This window comes from Callorhinchus milii, unplaced genomic scaffold (assembly GCF_018977255.1).
Source record: "Callorhinchus milii isolate IMCB2004 unplaced genomic scaffold, IMCB_Cmil_1.0 Scaffold22, whole genome shotgun sequence".
In the NCBI taxonomy this organism is placed as follows: Eukaryota; Metazoa; Chordata; class Chondrichthyes; order Chimaeriformes; family Callorhinchidae; genus Callorhinchus; species Callorhinchus milii.
Genome location: NW_024704763.1, coordinates 3,628,697 through 3,648,339, shown reverse-complemented (window position 1 = coordinate 3,648,339; position 19,643 = coordinate 3,628,697). Strand labels below are relative to the sequence as shown.

The 19,643-nt window shown below is 41.9% G+C and overlaps 1 protein-coding gene across 1 annotated transcript in view; it reads left to right on the top strand.

The window, feature by feature from the left end:
* Positions 1 to 19,643, top strand: part of igf1ra (insulin-like growth factor 1a receptor) — a 117,660-nt gene that overhangs the window by 75,840 nt on the left and 22,177 nt on the right. The window contains exons 4-7 of the mRNA XM_007908370.2: positions 10,623 to 10,926; positions 14,680 to 14,822; positions 15,433 to 15,577; positions 19,143 to 19,357. Coding sequence (XP_007906561.1) covers positions 10,623 to 10,926; positions 14,680 to 14,822; positions 15,433 to 15,577; positions 19,143 to 19,357 — 807 coding nt within the window. The remainder of the gene's footprint in view (positions 1 to 10,622; positions 10,927 to 14,679; positions 14,823 to 15,432; positions 15,578 to 19,142; positions 19,358 to 19,643) is intronic.

Below are 19,643 nucleotides of genomic sequence, written 5' to 3'. Positions count from 1 at the left end.
TTTGGAAGAGTGTTGGTTAAAGGGTATAAGGGGCACACATATGGCAGCAGGACATATTTGTGTGCGCCTGCAATGGGGGTGGGGAGAATAGAAACAGGCTCTCACTACCCTGCTCTTAATACTAAATTAGATCGACAGGTTGAGTCCCTCCTGGAGTGGTTGGGCATTCCATTTTAGCTGGGAAAATTCCACGTGTAGGTGGCACACACAGGTGGAACTCCATCTGGTTTGTGTACTCTTAATTAAACGGTGATGGGTTTCTTCATGTACCTTGATGACCAAAAAAACTGAAAAATATTGGTAACTGGCATGAGAAGCACTGGTTTCACATGGTCACTTTCCTGAATGATAATAATAATAATAATCCTTGCATTTGATATAGCGCTTTTCACATCAGGAGGACGTCCCAAAGCGCTTCACAGAACACACTGTAAAGTGAATTGACTGTATATTTGTGGGCGAACGCAGCAGCCAATTGCGCACAGCAATGTCCCACAAACAGTAATGGATTGAAAATGACCAATTTATTATTGTTTTTTTTGTTTTGGAGGGATTATTATTAGGCGTGTGGAGTAAGGAAACTTGCCCAAGGTTTCGTGCCTGGATGATGTGGTAAGATATTTGTCCCTATCCCAGATATTTGTCCTGTTCTTCCAGGTGCAGTACTATTGTTTGTATGCCGCCTGATGGCTGTGCTTAGAACAACAACAATAAAAACATCATAATCGTAATCCATTTGAGAGCCTTTCACCTCAAGAGAATGTCCCAAAGCGTTTCACAGGATTTACTGTGAACTGCAGTGACTGTCTATTTCCAGACGAACGAGGCAGTAATGTCCCACTAACAGTCAATGAAATGAAAGACCAAATTTTATTGGGGGCTTGTTGGCCAGGACATTGGAAGATACCCCTTCTCTTTTTGAAAACCGTCATCTGAATAGGCAGATGGGACCTTGGTTTTAATGTCTCATCTAAAAGACAGCACTTGGAAAGAAAGCCCCAGGAGTCAGCTTTCCCATCTGGCTGGAGATAGAGTGTGGGCTGGAAAAGAGGGAATAAACTTCTTTTAAAAAAACATTATCTTGTGTGATTATGAAATTGTCTTCAAGCGGCTTTGGGATCTGAACTCACCTGAAAGAGACGAGTCCTTGCTATCACTAGAGGTGCTAGGAAGCAGGAATTGAGCAGTACAAGATTACAAATGGGATTGACCAACAATGGATTGCTTTGGCACTCGCTTATAGCAACTTGAAGTCTCTAACAGTGATATCCAACAGTGCATCATAGCTGACTTGTGGGAAGCCAGTGATCTACTCCCAGCACTTCACAGCAAGAAGCCTGCGAGTCAGCCATGTCACGTTTTAAGTTACCCGCACGACAGCAACTGAGTCAGTTACTATTGAATAGTGAAGAAAGCCACTGCTTTGTTGCCTCCCCCACCCCCAACATACATAAGTATTTCCTATTGGCCTGCTACTGGCTGTGCCACACCTATAAATCATCCCAGACTTCGGGTCAGTGGCATCGGCAGTCCCAGTGTATAGTTATAGAGAAGCCACGAATGGACCAGGCAATTCTGCCGTGCTTCCTTGACAAGGTGTCCAGTATCAGTGCTTTGACTGAAGAGCAGTGAATGAGCCACAACAACATCAGTGCCAAAACCACAACATTTCAGTGCAATGGCTTATCCCACTGAATTTGGCTGAGCCTGTGATGAAACAGGACTGGATTGTTCCTAAGGGAGAGAGATTCCTTGTTAGGAAATTCATTGGAGTGGGAGAACTTCAATACCTATCATTCCTTTATCCATTAACTCTGAATGTAAATAGATTGGCTATAAATATATACAGTAGCACAGTCTATTCCTCTTACGTGCTGAGTTGATTAGCCATCAGATTTTATACACTTATAAGGAATATTCACATACTTTTAGCTTGGGTCACTACCAGTTAGCAGTTTCAAACCACTTCTAGAGGGGATATAGGTTTCAATGGCTCATCTTTAATAAAAGTCCACTTTCTGATCATTCTTCTTGATAACTTCACAGATTGCACTGCCATGACTCTGATGCCAAAGTTAAAATGCCCCAGTGGCTGCCAACTCCTCAGGATGCTTGTGAAGGATATGGGTTCTTCCTAATAGCTTCTAATTTCTGTTTCTCATTCTCTCTATTCCCCCACCCAACTGCACTGCTTCACAGCTGAGCCCAATTCGATCTTTGCTCAACTCTCTCTCCCCCCCCACCCCACACACACACCGTTCCATTTCTCTACCCTTTCCCTAAACCTTTTTACATAATTCAAGTGTTTGTTTAAACTCTTTTGCATGATCTTGCAGACTCAGCTTCAACAACTACTTGAGGCAAATTCTTCATTCACCCAATAATTGCAAACTCAAGATTTCTAACCCCTCTTTCATGCTGCTTGTAGTGAGTTTTTGCCCCTTGTGGCTGAAGGGAGAAATGGTGGTGGCTCTGGTGAAGGGAACAGCAAGAGTGAGAGAATGCAATAAAAAATACCATTCTCAGAAACTCTGGAACTCTCTCCCTCAATCCCTCCACCTCGCCTCCTCCCTCCCTACTTTCAAATCCCGCCTAAATACTTTTCAATGATTCCCTTGAAATTTGTTTTCTAAAAAACTTGGATGATGTTTTGGGGAGATGTTAAAGTCGTTTCTGACAACTGTACTTCTCCTGTGCTTGGATAACAGTAAACCAGAGCTGGCCAAGGGGAGATTTGCCAAAGATTTTGATGGAAGGTTTTCTCACCAGTGCATCATTTTATTTATTCACTTGGACATTGCATTACAACATAGCTGCAGCCAAAGGACTGTGTGTCCGCTCTCAAACCTCTCTTCCTCTCCCTAAGTTTTCTCTCTTCTAATTTTGGTTACTTTCTCTTCATCCATTTTCCCTCCTAAGGAGAGGTTGAGAACAGTTGTGTATAATTTGCCCTGTGATGCCAGAGAAGTGCCTAACATCCTACCTTTTCAGTGGATGGTTTTAATCAGAGTTTTAGTGAATAAATGGATCTCAAATTTAACTGGTACAGCATGGAATTTAGCCATTCAAAACTGATTTTATATAGTCGTAAAATGTGCTAATCGGAATCCATCAACTGTTAGTTAGTTTTCAATTATGCTTTGAAGCGATGCTAATCCAGTTTAACAGAGCTCTTTTGAACAAGGGCAATACAGTTCACTGATGGCGTTAACTGGATTTGTGTTGGAGAAATTCAATTAAAGAATCTTGTAAACAAAAGCAAATTTAACGCAGAAAATCACATTGGCCCAAACTCTTGTGGCTTCACTGAGGGTTATCAGATGAATGCAGAGGGTCAGGGGGAGTTTACTCCAGCAGCAGGGTAGAAAATCAGTGGAGTGATGCTGAATAGATTGCTAAAGAGTGTGTTCGAAGTCTGCGAGATACAGCAGGAAGCAGCTTATCCCAACACCCTTTACTCAATTGTCTGAGCCAGCTTGACGTCTGCAATGAATGTCCAACAATGACATAAAGTGAAAACAAAGTTTGTTTTGACAAAAGTGTAAACATTATGTAAGTTTTTAAAACTTTTAATTTGAGTTCTGTAAGGGATCCATCACTGAATCTGTAGTCATTTGAGTTTACAGTTGAAGTTGAGACTCCAGGTCAGTCCTGCAGGATGCTGCATTGTTTGGAAGTGTTATTCTGAGTTGCTCTCTTTTCTTCAGGTGGCTATTAAAAAATCTTTTTTTTTCGAAATGTGAAGGGAGTTTCTCCCAGCGTGCTGGCTAACATTTCTCCACAGATAAATTTGGTCATTTACCTTATGACAGTTTGTGGAACCTTCCTGCAAAATAGCAGCTGTGTTTGCCTTCAAAACGTCAGTATACTTCACAATAACTACAACAACAACAAGATTCCATTTACAGAGCGCCTTTCACGTCAGGAGGACGTCGCAAGGCGCTGTACAGTTGGGTCAGGACCCGAGCAGGGGGGAAATGGTCAGGGTGAGGGGAGGGAAGGGAAGGAGCAAGGAGGGGGTAGAGAGTCGAGAGGGGAGCTGAAAGCACGGTCAAAGAGAAAGGTCTTAAGACCGGCCTTGAAGGAGGAAAGGGAGGAAGCAAGGCTTTAACTACTGTAAAGTGCTTTGAGACACTTTGCCATTCTAGTTGGTATGACAATGTAAGTTCTTTTAGCGACTCAGCCCATCTGAACATTTGTCCAAATAGAAAGGATTCCTGAGAAGTTAGCCCCTCGCTGAATCTGAGAATTTCCCGAAATTAAACTGATGATTGTACCTTTGATGCCTACCTGACTTTCCTGTGACTTAGGGTATATGTTAGCATTTGGCATCCAGACATATCTATTGGCAACATGAGGATAGACAAGTGTGTCACGTGTGTGTCTGTTTTAGGAAGAGAGCAAGGTTGTGTAGAGACAATAACAGATACTTAAGATTGATTTTTGAAGGCTTTTCTAACCCTGGTGTTCAGACGGTGGTTATAAACCACTCTCGATTTAAGATGATGCTGGAGGCCTTTGATTAGGTAACTACTTTGCAATCCCTCCCACTGTTCGTTATGTAAAATACTCTACACTAGGTGTTTCAATGACCTGAACAATGAAAAGATAAGACATCTGAACCTAGCAATTCATGTTCTAGCCACTCAATTTGGCCACCCAATCAACGATTGTTTGTGGGACACTGCCTTATGCAATTGGCTGCCGCATTTCACTCATAAACATATACAGTCAATTCAATTTACAGTATATTATAATAATAAAAAATAAATAATCCTTGCATTTGATACAGCGCTTTTCACGTCGGGAGGACGTCCCAAAGCGCTTCACAGAACACACTGTAAAGTGAATTGACTGTATATTTGTGGGCGAACGCGGCAGCCAATTGCGCACAGCAATATCCCACAAACAGTCGTAGATTGAAAATGACCAATTTATTATTGTTTTTTTTAGTTTTGGAGGGATTATTATTAGGCGTGTGGAGTAAGGAAACTTGCCCGAAGTTTCGCCCTGCCTGGAATTGAACTCAGGTCTCTCGCTTGCAAAGCGAGTGCTCAAACCACTGAGCTACAGGACTCCAAATTCCATATTCTGTGAAACGCTTTGAAACGTCTCGAAGACATGATAAGGCGCCATATCAAATGCAAGGATTATTATTATTATACTCCACTCTTTGATGAGAGGAATAAATGAAAGTAGGGTTTTATTGCGGAGAATTGAGAAATATTCCTTTTTTTGCCATCTTAGCGAAAGCAGAACACAAGAAATGCTGGACAAAAAAAGATCCATCTAGTTCATCTTCCTGGCGGTCGCATGCATGTATGTCCCAAACTACCAGTGTACTTTATCCCATAATGTTATTTCCTAAAAGAAAACTTATCTAATCTTTGTTTGAAATAATCAACACTTCCTGCTTCAACTCCCTAGGGAGCCTGCTCCACAGGGTTCACTATTCATTCATTGAAATAGTGTTTGTGTTTGTCCCTCCATTCCCTCAATCATTTTGGTTGCCCTCCTGTGTATATTTTTGATTTTTCCAATATCCTTTTTGTACTGCGGTGGCCAGACCTGCACACAGCACTCTCAGTATGGTCTCACCAATGATTTATACAGAAGAAATTGAAGTAAAGAACACTAGGAAGGTGGCAGAAATGGTTAATCGCTTACTTTCCAAAAGAAGAGTCTGCTGTAAGATCTTCAATCATTGTACATTAGTTACATGCCAGCTTCTAGGAAATGCTGCTTTGCTTCTTGTTGCCAGGGTTATGAACTGGAAATCTGAGTTTGGCAATTGTACAAAGTAATACTCCATTTATTGGCAAGTCTGCCTACTCTAGTATTCAAAGAACTCCTTTAATATTTCTTAAGGCTAATATTGTATCTGTACATTGAGGCAATACTTTAGCCTTTTAGCATTTTTTGTACCCTTATTGGTGCATCTCACCCAGGATATAGTAAAGCTGCCTTGCATTAAAAATGTGCAGCACACAGGGAACGGCGTTGGCAGAGACCCGATGACCCAGAGGATGGCCATTCTTAAGTGTGTGAAAGGCTAGTTGCGTTTTGAAGCTAGACAGTTTTCTGTACACAAGCTTAGTAAATATGGAGGTGCTGATCATCAGTTAAGATGTATGTATGTACAGACGCACATGAACACTAGAAGGCATGGGCGTTTGAACATCAGATGAGGCCGAGTTTGGATTTCAGATGAGGTTCCCACTGGTCTAATAGTCTGTCAACACTCATTGTTACTGCTCATTCATGAATAATGGCCAGTTGAGAGATGAATTAAAACGTTCTTGTGGAACAGTAGTCTGGATGAAGGGAAAAAAAGGGGGTCAAATGCCTGCCTCAAAGGAGAGAAGAAAATTGGTGGAAAAAAAATTAACTTGAGATGATTCTGAAGTGGTCGGAAATTGGTATGAAACATCTTTTCACCTCTTGTCGTTCTTGTGTTCAGAGGTGGGATGGGCATTTCAATCCCTTGATTTTCCATCCCTTGGCCCCATTCTGATCTTCCCTTAACTTCCTCTGAGTGCCCCCATTCTGTTTTACTTGAGGAAAACTGCAGTTTCATGCGGTATAAAGAACAATAGTGATGGGAATATATTTTTGCAGGAGGTGGAGTTTGTGTGAGGTGAGCTTGTCACTGATCTTTTAATAAATGATAAATAAAGCTAGGGTGTATCGTTTGATGCCATTTCCTCCAATGTTGGTTATTACAGATCAGCGGAAACCTCACAAAGTCTCGGTATCTAACATCTCAGTTAACTTTGCTATTGTTGACCTCCGTCTACGTTAACATAGATGATGATGAATTGACTAGAAGCACCAGCCTGTGTATGATGAACTGTTGCTTTTACTTTCAACCATCATGGACAGCTGATTTATCCCTGCGAGAGATTTAAGAGTTGGTCGGATTAAGCAGCGATTACTCTGGCGTTGAATTTCTCGATTTCTTTTTCACTCTTATAAATACAGCATGTCAGCATTTGGCAAACGGCGGATAAACTTTAATACTTGCATCTTTCACATCAGATAATTTTCGGAAAACCCAACAGGTGCAAACACATGTAACCTGATATTGGTAATTTGGTGCAAGATGCCATGTGTTCAAACACTTGTGCTGAACCTGCTGCGACAGCAGCGGAGAGATGACTTGAAAGGCAGAGCGTAACATTAATGTCAGTAGCATGGCCACCCAGAGCAACTCTAGATTGCTTTACTGCTAAGGTAATCTGGCATGTGCGTCACATCCGCAAAACAAGCAGAGCTGCTTTGATCCATAACAGTTGTACTTGGGTTTAGTAGCCCAGATGGCGCTGGGGTTTGTACCAGTTTGTGATGGTAGTAACTCCATTCCCAACAGGCAATGAAAATGCTTGGGAATAGTTCCCTTTTACATTGTCCTTACCGCAATGTAGAATCAGTATTGACCCCAGTCCTTTCTGGCTGAGTTTTGCACTGGCAAATGTCCTTGGTTTTAGTAGGTTTTAGACCGTCTCCAAGATTAAAGTGAATTTGACATTTCCAATGTAAATATCTACAGCACAGTAAGACCTAATTTTTAAAAAAAATCCAAGAGACCTACAAGGAGGGCCAAGGCCCTCAGGGCAGGACACTAGGAACTAGGCAGTTGGATAAGTTAAATCGAGAATAAGAGATGCCAAGCTTGAGGTTTAAACTTGCTGGCACCAATTAAGTGCCAAGTTTGCCTATATAACTCTATTCGCTTTCTAATGAATTATCTCTTGTAAAGCACTTCGAGACATTTATTTTACATGAAAGATACTGTATAAATGCAACTTGTTGTTAATAATAAGTCTTTTGAGTGGGAGGAAGGGACTTCCAGTCTTAAGGTCCTGGGAAAGAATGAGTTTAAATCATGTGATATGTTTTCAACAGAATGAGGATGTAGGAAGGAGAGGGAGTATATGAGTCAGGAGATTTGGAGTTTAGGAAGAGCAGGAAAGGTTGGTTTAGAGGAACAATGGCCCCAGTGCTTCACATGAGGATGAAAGCCATGGATTTCTTTTTAAAGACACAAATGTCTAGAACAACCATCACCTTTGGAAAGATAAACCATTGTTGCTTTGGGGTGTTAGAATCTAGTTTGTCTATACTCGGATGGAACTGCATCCCAAGGTGAGCCAAAATCTTTTGGGGGGTGGGGAAGGAGGAGAGTTAAACAACACCTTTGTGTGGGGGGAGGAAGAGGAAAATGTTCACTGAAAATCTTTAAAATAGTGCAAAATGACGAAACTAGCACTGAGAGATAGGCCACAAAGCCTTGGATTATTTAAAAGTGCTTTGAAAAACAGCTTATCTTCAAGCATGGACTGTTTCTGTTCTGCGTGCTTTGACGCATGCAGTATAATGCAAATGATTGCAGTTGTCAAGCCAGTGTGAAACAATGTACTGTGCGTGCCATACCTGAGTGTAAAACCGAAACCGTACTCTTTCCCTTCAATTACAAACCTTTTTATCTGAAAGAGACACTTAAGGGGTCTAGACATGGTACAAAATACAGAACTATTTTGAACTTGGAATACTGCTCCAGATTGACATTTTGGAACCATTCTTAAATTGAAACATCATTTACAATCATTTATAAACCAACTGGGATGGATACTGAATAATACGTTAAACTCTTTTTAGCTAAACTGCTGTGAGAGTATGGCAAGGTGAGAATGCGGGTAGCTAAAAAGACTCGCTGGATTAAATAGGGGAAACAGATGTTGTTTGGTATTAGGCACGTGTTGGTGAGAGCCAAGGCTTGGGGACTCCCGATGTATATATTCGGATACTGCTGGACTCTAAACCAGCTAAAAATGTATAGCTTGCCATTGAGAGCGCTGTCTGACAAGTTTCCTGCTGCTTTTCCAGCTAGGACCATCCTACCCTTTAGGACTTTGTCTTACAGGATTAATAGGAACTGAGGGGATGAATCCCTGCTCCCAGTGACTGGTCTGCCTCTTCAAGTCCTGTCAATGAGCCAGGCCAGACAGGTGGTCTGTCATCAATCATGCATTGAAGTTCTGCGACCTAAATGGCTCAGGAACCAGACAATCGAGACAACTACTGCAGGTTGACTCGATTCTGGCAATCCGTTGCTAAGCAAATCACCTCAAAGCCAGGTTAGCTCCCTCCCCTTTCTTCCCTGTCCCAGCAGCAAATTCAGTTTTCTGCTGTAATATACAGTGGTGTTGATGTTGGATAATGACAGGATGGAGCTTGACACATGAAGCACTCTTGCTTCCTAGACCACCCCCGCCCCCCCCACCAACCCCTGCCCATCATACAGCCACTGACACTTACTGTCCAGACTCTCACAATGAAATGAAGAATGAATGCTTGGGCAATGTATCGGAGGATGCCTAGTATTCATAGGAGCGAGCCACTCCAGTACGAACCCACAGATGTTTGGAGACAGGATTGGGGGGTGGGGGGAAGAAGAGAGAGAGACCCATAAAAAGGTGCATTTCCAATATAAAGTAGAACAAGCACAGCAGACCTGTATTTTCCAATCTTACCTAATGCTGGATGCTGGACTTGTTATTGTACCTTTTGATTTTTGCAGTATCGTAAGATGTGCAGCACACTTTGCTGACTGGGGCTAAGAGGTGGGTGGGATCCATGTCAATACATCACATAAAGATTGACTGACTCCGTCCCTTACTGTATTACAGACAGAAGCGCTTATAACACGTTAGTTGCAGCCTGTTCTCCAGGGATCGGCATGCCCTTTGCATGCAATAATGTGTTATTGAACCAGCTGTGGATTGGGCAGACTGGGTCAATGGAAGTAATTACAGAGCCAAAAAAGGGGGAGTGTGAACAGACTTTCGCATTCTTTCTGCACTGAGACGAAAGATCTTAACTGATTTCTTTTATTCTCCATCTTTTATTATCCTACTATTTTCTGTGCTCCCTCCTCAAGGTGCTGGGGTTTTACAAATGCCAGATGTCCTCCAATACCTCGTCCAACTGGTTATTCATTAATATCCAAGGAGCATTTGCAGGCTATTCACTTGTGGAAAGCATTATACCAAGACCTCACCGGACATTATTTATGTACCATAATGTATGTGCACTGTGTATAGTATATATATGTGTGTTTATGGTCAATGTGATCATTGAACTCGAACACTCAAGTTCACAGTCCTGGCTGACACTGGGGGAGCACTGCATTCTCAAAGGTGTTCTTTGGATGAGATGTGAAATGGAGGCCCCCCTTTCTGCCCGTTTCCAAGTGGCATTAAAGATCCCTATTGTCACTATTGGGGGGGAAAAAAAGGTGATTCCGTCTGCATTCTCGCCAACAATCCTCCTCGGATTAATCAATCATTCACTTCGTTTGAGCAACATTACTGGTGCTAATCGCTGTTGCCTTTGCCTACAAAAACAATCGCTGCACTTGCGGTTTGAAACGTTTAGAGATGAGGTGATCTAAAAATGCAAATCCTTTCTCGCCCCTCCCCCACCCCCCCCCCACCTCTTTACCTCTTTACCCCCTCTGCAATGTAGTACTCTGCATAGCAGATGGCTATCATTTGAGCCAAAGTGATATATGTTGATGTAAAATGACATCCTCTAACTTGTTTTGAATGGTTTGTTTGCAGTGTGCCCAAAGGAGTGTGGCAAGCGTGCTTGCACGGACCAAGGCGAATGCTGTCATGAAGAGTGCCTGGGGAGTTGTACAGCCACCCATGACAACAGGGCCTGCGTGGCCTGCCGCAACCTCTACCACGAAGGCCAGTGCCTGGCCACCTGCCCTCCCGGGACCTACAAGTTTGAAGGCTGGCGCTGTGTGACCAAGGAATTTTGTGCAAAAATCCCTGGAGAGAATCCCAAGGATCAGTTCTCAATCCACCAAGGAGAGTGTCTGCCCATCTGTCCGTCAGGATTCACTCGCAACGGCAGCAGGTTAGGGGAACATTCACTAGCCGAGTCCAAATATGTGAAGTAATATAAAATGATGAGCTTTGCCTGGAATCATAAGATCTTACAGTAATTTGCAGTTATAGAAAGATCCTTCTTATTTAGAGAGGAGTCACAAAGCACTTCACAAAGGCTGAGCAGGAAAGAAGACTGGAGGAGAGAGTGTGTGTGTGTGGCTGAGGCTAAAGACTGGCTTTGAAAGCTGAGACGGTAGGGGTGAGGTGGAAGACTGTGCCAGAGGGCAGGTGCAAAGTGGCAGAAAGTTCCCCTGATGGTGAGGCAGAGCCGGTGGGGGTATGAATCAGGCATGTCTGGCAGAGCAAAGGGAGTGGCTGGGGAATAGGGTAGCAGGAGATCGCTGAGGTAGGGCGAGTTAGCACAGTAACAGGCCATTCAGTACATGAGGTCAGCACTGGATTTCTGTTTTCCTGAACCACTAGACGCTCCTGTTCCCTCCCCTATTCCTTTGAAGAATCAAACCATTTCTTTTTTTTAAACAAATTCTCTGCTTCAACTTGCGGTTTAGGACACAGTTCCACATTCCAGACATTTTCTGTGTAACAAAATATTTTCTATCTTCCCCTTTTATTCTTTCTTGTTATGATCTTAAAATTGTGCCCTCTAATTACTGACTCGCTGACTAACCATTGGAGATAATCTACCTACCCTATCATAAGGCTTTGTAATCCTGAAGACCTCAATTTGGTCAATTCTCAACCTTTTCATAGTGTTTTCTTTACAGCTACTGAGGAGGTTGAGGGGTGACCTGATCCCTTTTCTATTACTTTTTTAAAAATCCTTCCTATAATCTACTGTACATCCTACTCCAACAATGGCTTAGCTAAGGTCTTGTGCAAGTTCAACACTAGGCTAATAACTTTAATATTTCATATACTTTAGTATATTTTTCTCTTTTGTGTCCCATTGTTTCCATTCGATCCCACCCCCCCACCCTTCTTCCCCGCTTTTATTGGTCAACTACTGAGCAACCTGATTTCCATCTTAAAACCTCCAGCAGGTTATTAATGATTAATTGCGGAAATGTTTTGTTTCTTATTTCGGTAATTAATCGTTTGTCATATCAACTCCATAGCCTGCTCCTCACAGCTTTGTCTTCTGTGATGCCCATCTGTCTTTAGACAATAGCGGCTCACCTCAATAAATTATCGCTGTGTTCTGGCATAAATCCAGCTGCCTCTTTATCCTCCCTCTCCTGCCCCGCTTTCTGATATTCTCTACACATCTCTTGATGCCGTGCCTTTGCCAAGATATGATTCCACGGAAGCTGAGCAGTCTCTGGTACCTTGTCCAAGTGGCCATTCTTCAAGAGTCAAAGGGTTATTTGAATGGTGGGCAGGGGCATTTGATATACAGCTTATCACGTAATTTTGACGTCTCAAAGCGCTTCACAGAAAAAATTGTAAAGTGGATTGACTGTGAATTCTGTGGGCAAAACGCGGGAGCCAATTGCACACAGCAGTGTCCCACAAACAAAGTATCTCTGCTCACCTACCACACACCCTTTACTGCTCAGTGATCAGGACACCTACCTGTCACTTTTCTTTGTTGCTGTGGTTGTGAACAAGTAACTCGCACTAAGCATCAAACCTGGGACCTTTACCAACTTTCACACACAAATTGTACCGAAGCCCTGTTTCCAAAGACTCTGTGTTGACTTTATGCCCAAAATGTCGGATATTTGCCTTGAACACAAGATGTCCTTTTTTTAAAAAAATCAAATAGCAGAAATGTTCTTTCAGAGCTTTTCTTAAGGCAAAAAATATAACTCATTCTTTCTCTTTTTACAAAAAATCGGGCTATAACGTGTTACAAATTCCATGTCCCTTCTCACATTTTATGCTGCTCGTTAGTGCTGTCACAGTCAGGGAAAGGCTGTACTGTTTGAATGTTGATCACATATTGTTGCCGATAACAATACTCAGAATAGATCCCGACAAACATTACAGATCCAACTGAGGATGTGTTTCGACATTAGGATAAAGACTTCCTGTGCTCTTCACTGTTTCTCTTATGTTTGTGTGTATATGTGTTCGTTATATATATAAACACACATACGCACCATCACACACACAAAGCAATGCTGCTGGAAAGAATTGAGAAAGAATTGTTTCTTATTGCCCCAAAGCATGTGAAGGCATTTCAACACATTTCCCATGGGAACCGAGACATTGCCTCATTCTGCCTAATCTCTGGGTGCACTGCAGTGAGCTACCCTACCTACACAAACACCTGATAACCTAAAGCTTGGCTTTGAAGCTGCGGCAGTGCATAGGGATCCTGATATTTAGACAACCAGAATGATGACCTTTCCTTCGATCAGTTGACAGGGTCACAAAGTAAACTAGGCTGAACGTGGACTTTTGTGTGAACTTTATTTCGCTCTATCTTGATGTCACAATGGTTTCGAGAATGATTTATTGCTGTTTGCTAATTTTTTTCTCCATGACCTTAATTCATGTCAGAAAACACCCTCCGATATCTCATTCAAGTGACAGTTCTTCATGTGCAGCTCTAGATGCCACATATTGGCAAGCTATGTGAGTGTGACAGGGATATCGCAGTCGAGCCTGATGTGTCCTCATTTGATACCCACACACATGTTCTTTACACTAAGGAGATCTCTGGCTAGAGGTCAGGAGTGGGAACCCTGCCTGATTTTCCTCTTTCCGTACCCCAAACAGTCTCCAGCCCATGGAAATCATGCTCCTGGGTGAGGGGCAGGAGTTCCTCCTTCTTATCACTCACTGGTGACCAACACAAGGCTTATAATAATAATGATTCCACCAATAATAATTTCATTTAATGTTGCACTTTTCATGTCAGGAGGACAACAAAGCACATCACAGGATTTTAATGCAAAGTGTAGTGACTGTGTATTTTGTAGATATAACGAGAGCCAATTTGCACACAATAGTGTCTCACAAACAGCTATGAATTGAATGACTAACTTTATGTGGGAAATTGTTGGCCAGGACACCGAGAGAAGCTCATCTTTTTGAACGGTGCCATGAGTTCTTTAATATCCACCTGAACATGCAGACTGGACCTCGGTTTAATGTCCCATCTAATGGATGGCACGATATTTGTCTCATATTTTAATGGCTGTTGAAATTGATGCAGCCGGGGGGTTCCGTGTGACTGCCCTCTCAATATGAGTGTCATGGCCAACAATCCCCCAAATAAAGTAACATTGGTCAATCACTCCATAGCTATTTATGGGATATTGCTGTGCACAAATTGGCTGGTGCATTCGTTCACAATCACTCCACGTCACAGTATATGTAATTTGAGGCATCATTATGACATGACAGGGTGTGATATCACTGGAGTCCTGTAGCTCAGTGGTTAGAGCACTCACTTTGCAAGCGAGAGACCTGAGTTCAATTCCAGACAGGGCGAAACCTTGGGCAAGTTTCCTTACTCCACACACCTAATAATAATCCCTCCAAAAAAACAAAACAATAATAAATTGGTCATTTTCAATCTACGACTGTTTGTGGAACATTGCTGTGCATAATTGGCTGCCGCGTTCGCCCACAAATATACAGTCAATTCACTTTACAGTATATTCTGTGAAGCGCTTTGGGACGTCTAGAAGACGTGAAAAGCGCTATATCAAATGCAAGGATTATTATTATTATAAGTAGATTAGGTAAACATCCAGGATGGCTATGTCACCACCTGAATAATCTATGTTGTTTCCTCCTCCATTCTCAGTATGATCTGCACACCTTGCGATGGTCTGTGTCCCCAGGTGTGCTCAGTGGATACAAAGACCATTGATTCTGTCACTGCTGCCCAGGACCTGAAGGGATGTACTGTCATTGATGGAAATTTGATTATCACAATCCGGAGAGGAAGTAAGTTGGCAAACTTTTATTTTTGGGGTTAGTTATTTGTTTATTTTCTAATATTTTCGACATGCATTCAGTGTTTAATCTAGCGCTTGTTTTTTTGGCAAAATTTGATGTCGGCTCCATGGTGTTGTTGAGGATGGGTTTGGGGAGATAAATTGTTTTCCTTCATGATGGCCATCAAGCCAGAAATGATCAACATCAGCTCATAGAATCTCAGAAATTCAGCCATTAGCTTGTCAATAAAGCTAATTTCAGGAGAGTCCTGCTTATAGCGGTATTTGGGGCCCGTAAAATCACAGCCATGGTACAACAGACAGTCACTGCTTCTGTATGCGCTGCGTATCAGCCGCTGGCTTTCTTATGCACCCCTTACTGTGGACGCAGGCAGTTAGCTGCCACAAGCTTGGGAAATATAAAAGATTACAAGGAAAATGCAGGAAATTAGTCATTAGCACAAGTCAAATGCAAAAGCTTGTACGAAAAAAGGTTCAGTGGACTGAATGGCCACTTCCTAAAATGCAGTTTCAAACCCGCTGAGCGCTTCCGAATGATAAAACAGACAGGAAGCGGCCTGTATTTAAGAACCAAAATTTAGCTTGTCTTTCTTTCCCAGATAATATAGCTGCTGAGCTGGAGGCCAATCTCGGGCTGATAGAAACCATTACCGGATATGTAAAAATCCGACATTCATACGCCCTCGTGTCACTCTCTTTCTTCAAGAGTTTGCGCTATATCAATGGGGAAGAACAAACTGAAGGGTGAGTATCTAGAAGGAGCATTTCTGGTTCTCGTGGTGGAATTCAATAGTATATGTTCCCAGAAATTCTAAATGTAGCAAATCCAAGTGCTGCTGCATTTTGCGTAAAAAGCGTTGAAAAATGTTGCTCTTGTGACATGTGGGTAACAAGGCATGAAGTCGAAAGAATTGCAAATTCAAGTCTTGAGTCTGCAGCAAATTTGCTCATCTCAGCTAAGGTCACAAGTAGCATGACAGTCCCTGGGTTAGGGTGAGGGAAAATGAACCACGATTAATAGATGGTACTCTCCCCGGGGATATGTACAGGTTGGGTTTTATCTAAAAACCTGCTGAGTCTTGCCGTCGCAGCTCACACATGAAGATCACCCATGTAGGTGAGACACTGAATTGTGCCCAATACCCATGGATCCAGCACTACTCAGGGATGTCTGGAGTGGGGTGGGGGGGAGGAAGAAACCGAACATTGGTAGATGAAAAGAGGAAGGGAGAAAGCTACAGCTGTTCAAGTGAATCAGAACGAAGGGAAGTACATTTTTACTCTATGAAGTAAAAATAATTCTGCGTTTACATCATGGCAAGATAGTTGGAATATTCAAAGGGGAATAGAAAAATGTATCAATGTAAGGCCAAAATTGAAGAGAAAATGTTGTGCAGTAAATGGAATCGTTGTGAGGCAAAGTGTGCAAACCTTGCTGGAAGGAGTCTGATGACTGGTCAAGGTCATAGGAAAGATGAAGTCAGTTTGACTGTCTGTTCACTTTGGTTTTGAAATATTCAGTTTCAAGACTCTTTATTGCACAGCCAGTGTCGCAAGATGTTCAGTTTGAGGGAAAAAATACTATGGTGGTCTGATGGTGATAGTAGTGACGAACCCTTGAGAGTTCTCCATATAGAATAACAATTGTCTGATAAGGGCACAACCCACTCAAGGGGTTCTTTGTGCCTCCACAAGGGTTTGTAATGTCCTGAACCCTAGGATTATTTTGCTCCTTGTGGCACGGACCTGGGCATCAGTCATTTTGTGCCACATGCAAAATACCACAAAATACTGTACGAAGGACTGAATTGTTTTCTGGTCCATATGCACTTTATAACTTAGTGTTAGTACAATTTGTGCATGTAATTTGGGACCTTGTGTTACGTTGCTAATCAATCTGGTAAAGAAAGGCATGTGGGCAAGTGCAAATATGACACTGACGGTAGTAGGGGATGCTCTTTTAATGTGTCTGAGAGACGTCATTGGGGACAGAGCAAAGGATTCATTCACTCTGCTGTCATTACACAGTGAGTATTTGGTGATGTCACAGGGCACCCAAAATGGGAAAGGGATCTACATGGTTGTGCCTAAACTTCAGAATTGACATTCTCTCACAGATGCTGTGTTCCTTCTGTAAACAAGGTTTATCCGTATTGTTGGCCATCTGGAAACAATTACATTTGCATCTGGTCTTTTTTGCGTTGGCCGATTTAAAAAAAAACAACAAAACTTGTTTGCAAGTAATTCCTTCTCTCTTTTGATTAACTCCTAAATTATTCTTGGAAAGAAGTTTGAAAAGTAGCAAATATCAAGATGAAGGAGCCAGATAATGGGTGTGTGGCCAAAGTGAATCTTGGATGTTGAGCAGAAGAGTTAAGGCATCTAATCCAGAGAAAGGAGGTGAAGGAAAGAACAATTTACCATATCCAAGGCCATTGTCAATTACCTTTTAAAAGTGCAGAGCGGCAGATCTAATACACTTTTGATATGATGAGGCTCACCCAACACTGCAATGTACTAGATTTATGGGCATTTGCAATGAAACAAAAGTACTAGTTTGTACAGTCAAATGGTTTATACAGAACAAAAAAGTTAATTTATAGCTATACCAACTGATTGATTGAAAACCCTTCACTGTTGAGTATAAAATCCTATTGTGGAGACCTGTAGCTCAGTGATTAGAGCACTCACTTTGAAAGTGAGAGACCTGAGTTCAATTCCAGGCAGGGCGAAACCTTGGGCAAGTTTCCGTACTCCACATGCCTAATAATAATCCCTCCAAAACCAAAAACAATAATAAATTGTTCATTTTCAATCTACGATTTGTGGGACATTGCTGTGCGCAATTGGCTGCCGCGTTCGCCCACCAAATATACAGTCAATTCACTTTACAGTGTGTTCTGTGAAGCGCTTTGGGACGTCTAGAAGACGTGAAAAGCGCTATATCAAATGCAAGGATTATTATTATTATTATTGGGATTGGAGAGCGAAAGATTGTTCTCATAGGAGGCTGTGCTTTTAAGTTAAATGTTTAAAAGGGCAATTCTTTACATGTTTGAACACTGCAACGATAGAAAATCTAGAACTAGAACTTCGATGGTCGGAAACAGCCAAGGCTACGATTGATAGCTTCCATTAAGGAAGGGATTTCCTTTTTTTTCAATAGAAGCTGTCTATTTAACACTGCCCATCCTATGCAAAACAAGAATCTGTATCTTAAGTCACTGTATCGGGAGCTGACACTAGAGCTACAAAATTCTTGTAGTGCAAGATTATGTGACTGTGATCAATACTTGCCGTTTCATGGTTCACAAAATGACCACAGTACGCTGTTGCCATACTTTAATGTACATAATTAATTGGTAAGATTAGTGAGCTAAACTTTGGAATCCTTTGGAAAGCAATGCTGCAGTGTTTAAAATAATAATAATAATAATCCTTGCATTTCATATAGCGCTTTTCACGTCTTCTAAAAGTGCTTCACAGAATATGTTGTAAAGTGAACTGACCGTATATTTGTGGGCGAAACGTGGCAGCCAATTGCGCACAGCAGTGTCCCACAAACAGTCATGGATCGAAAATGACCAATTTATTATTGTTTTTGTTTTGGAGGGATTATTATTGGAATAATATGAGATTACCGCAGCCTTGTATCAATGGTGACATTTGTTTAGAACTCAAAGTTTAAGAAAAGGCCGTTAACCTCAATGAGTCTGTCCTTCTTTGATAGACATTCATTTGCATTCTTACCCTACCTCTCCGTCCCTTTATTCTACAGAATGTACCGAGTTACCTTCCTCTTATACCAATGGTAACGGGTATCAATTTGGCTCAGTTGTTCGTACTCTTGCTTCTAAGATTGTGGGTTCAAATCCCACAAGCAGGACTTGAACTTGTGTTCTTGGCTGACACTCCAGTACACTCCAGTCGTTGTTGAAAGTGGCATCCTTCAAATGCAGTGTTGAATATTTCTAGTGTGCAATTTCTGTTGTTTTAAATGGATGTTACAGACCCATTGAGACTATTGGATAAAGAAAAGAGCTTCTTCTAGAGATGCAGCCCACAAGCCTTCTGCTAAATTGATCATTCATTTCATAGCTGTTGTTGAACCTTGCTGTCTGTCTGCTGATTTTGCCTACAAAAAACAATCGCTGCTTGTGACACTAATTATTGTGAAGCACTTTCTGTGAAATAGGTACTAATTCTTTCTTTGCTAATTTCACTGGAAAGTTCCATTCTGGAGCCTCTGAATGAAACCAGCATAACAATGTACAGCTTTTGGTCTAATCAGACTTCCTTCCTTGTCCAGGAACTACTCTTTCTTTGTGCTGCACAATCAGAACTTGCAGCAGCTGTGGGACTGGAGCCGTCATAACCTGACGATCAAACAGGGCAAGATATACTTCGCTTTCAATCAAAAGCTGTGCCGGTCGGAGATCTCCCGTATGGAGGAGGTCACTGGTGTGAAGGGGAGACAGGGCACGAATGACAACCAGGATAGGACTAATGGAGACCGGGCTTCATGTGAGTGATACCACTGTACCCAGTGGTACAAAATCTCTTAAATCACTGATTATTTTAAAGTCATGTGTTTAAAATCTTTGGTGTGTGTGGTATTATCACCTTTGGGCCAGAAGGTTATTGGTTCAAGCTCTAAATGCTTATGTCAGTTTTTCAGATGGTGAGGGTTGAAATTCTATTTGGCATTCCGTGTTGCATCATTGATGATGATGACCACTAATGGGATTTTCTCCTTTATGTTTGTGTATGAAGTAGAAAATCCCATTAGCAAAAGTTGTGATGCAGAATA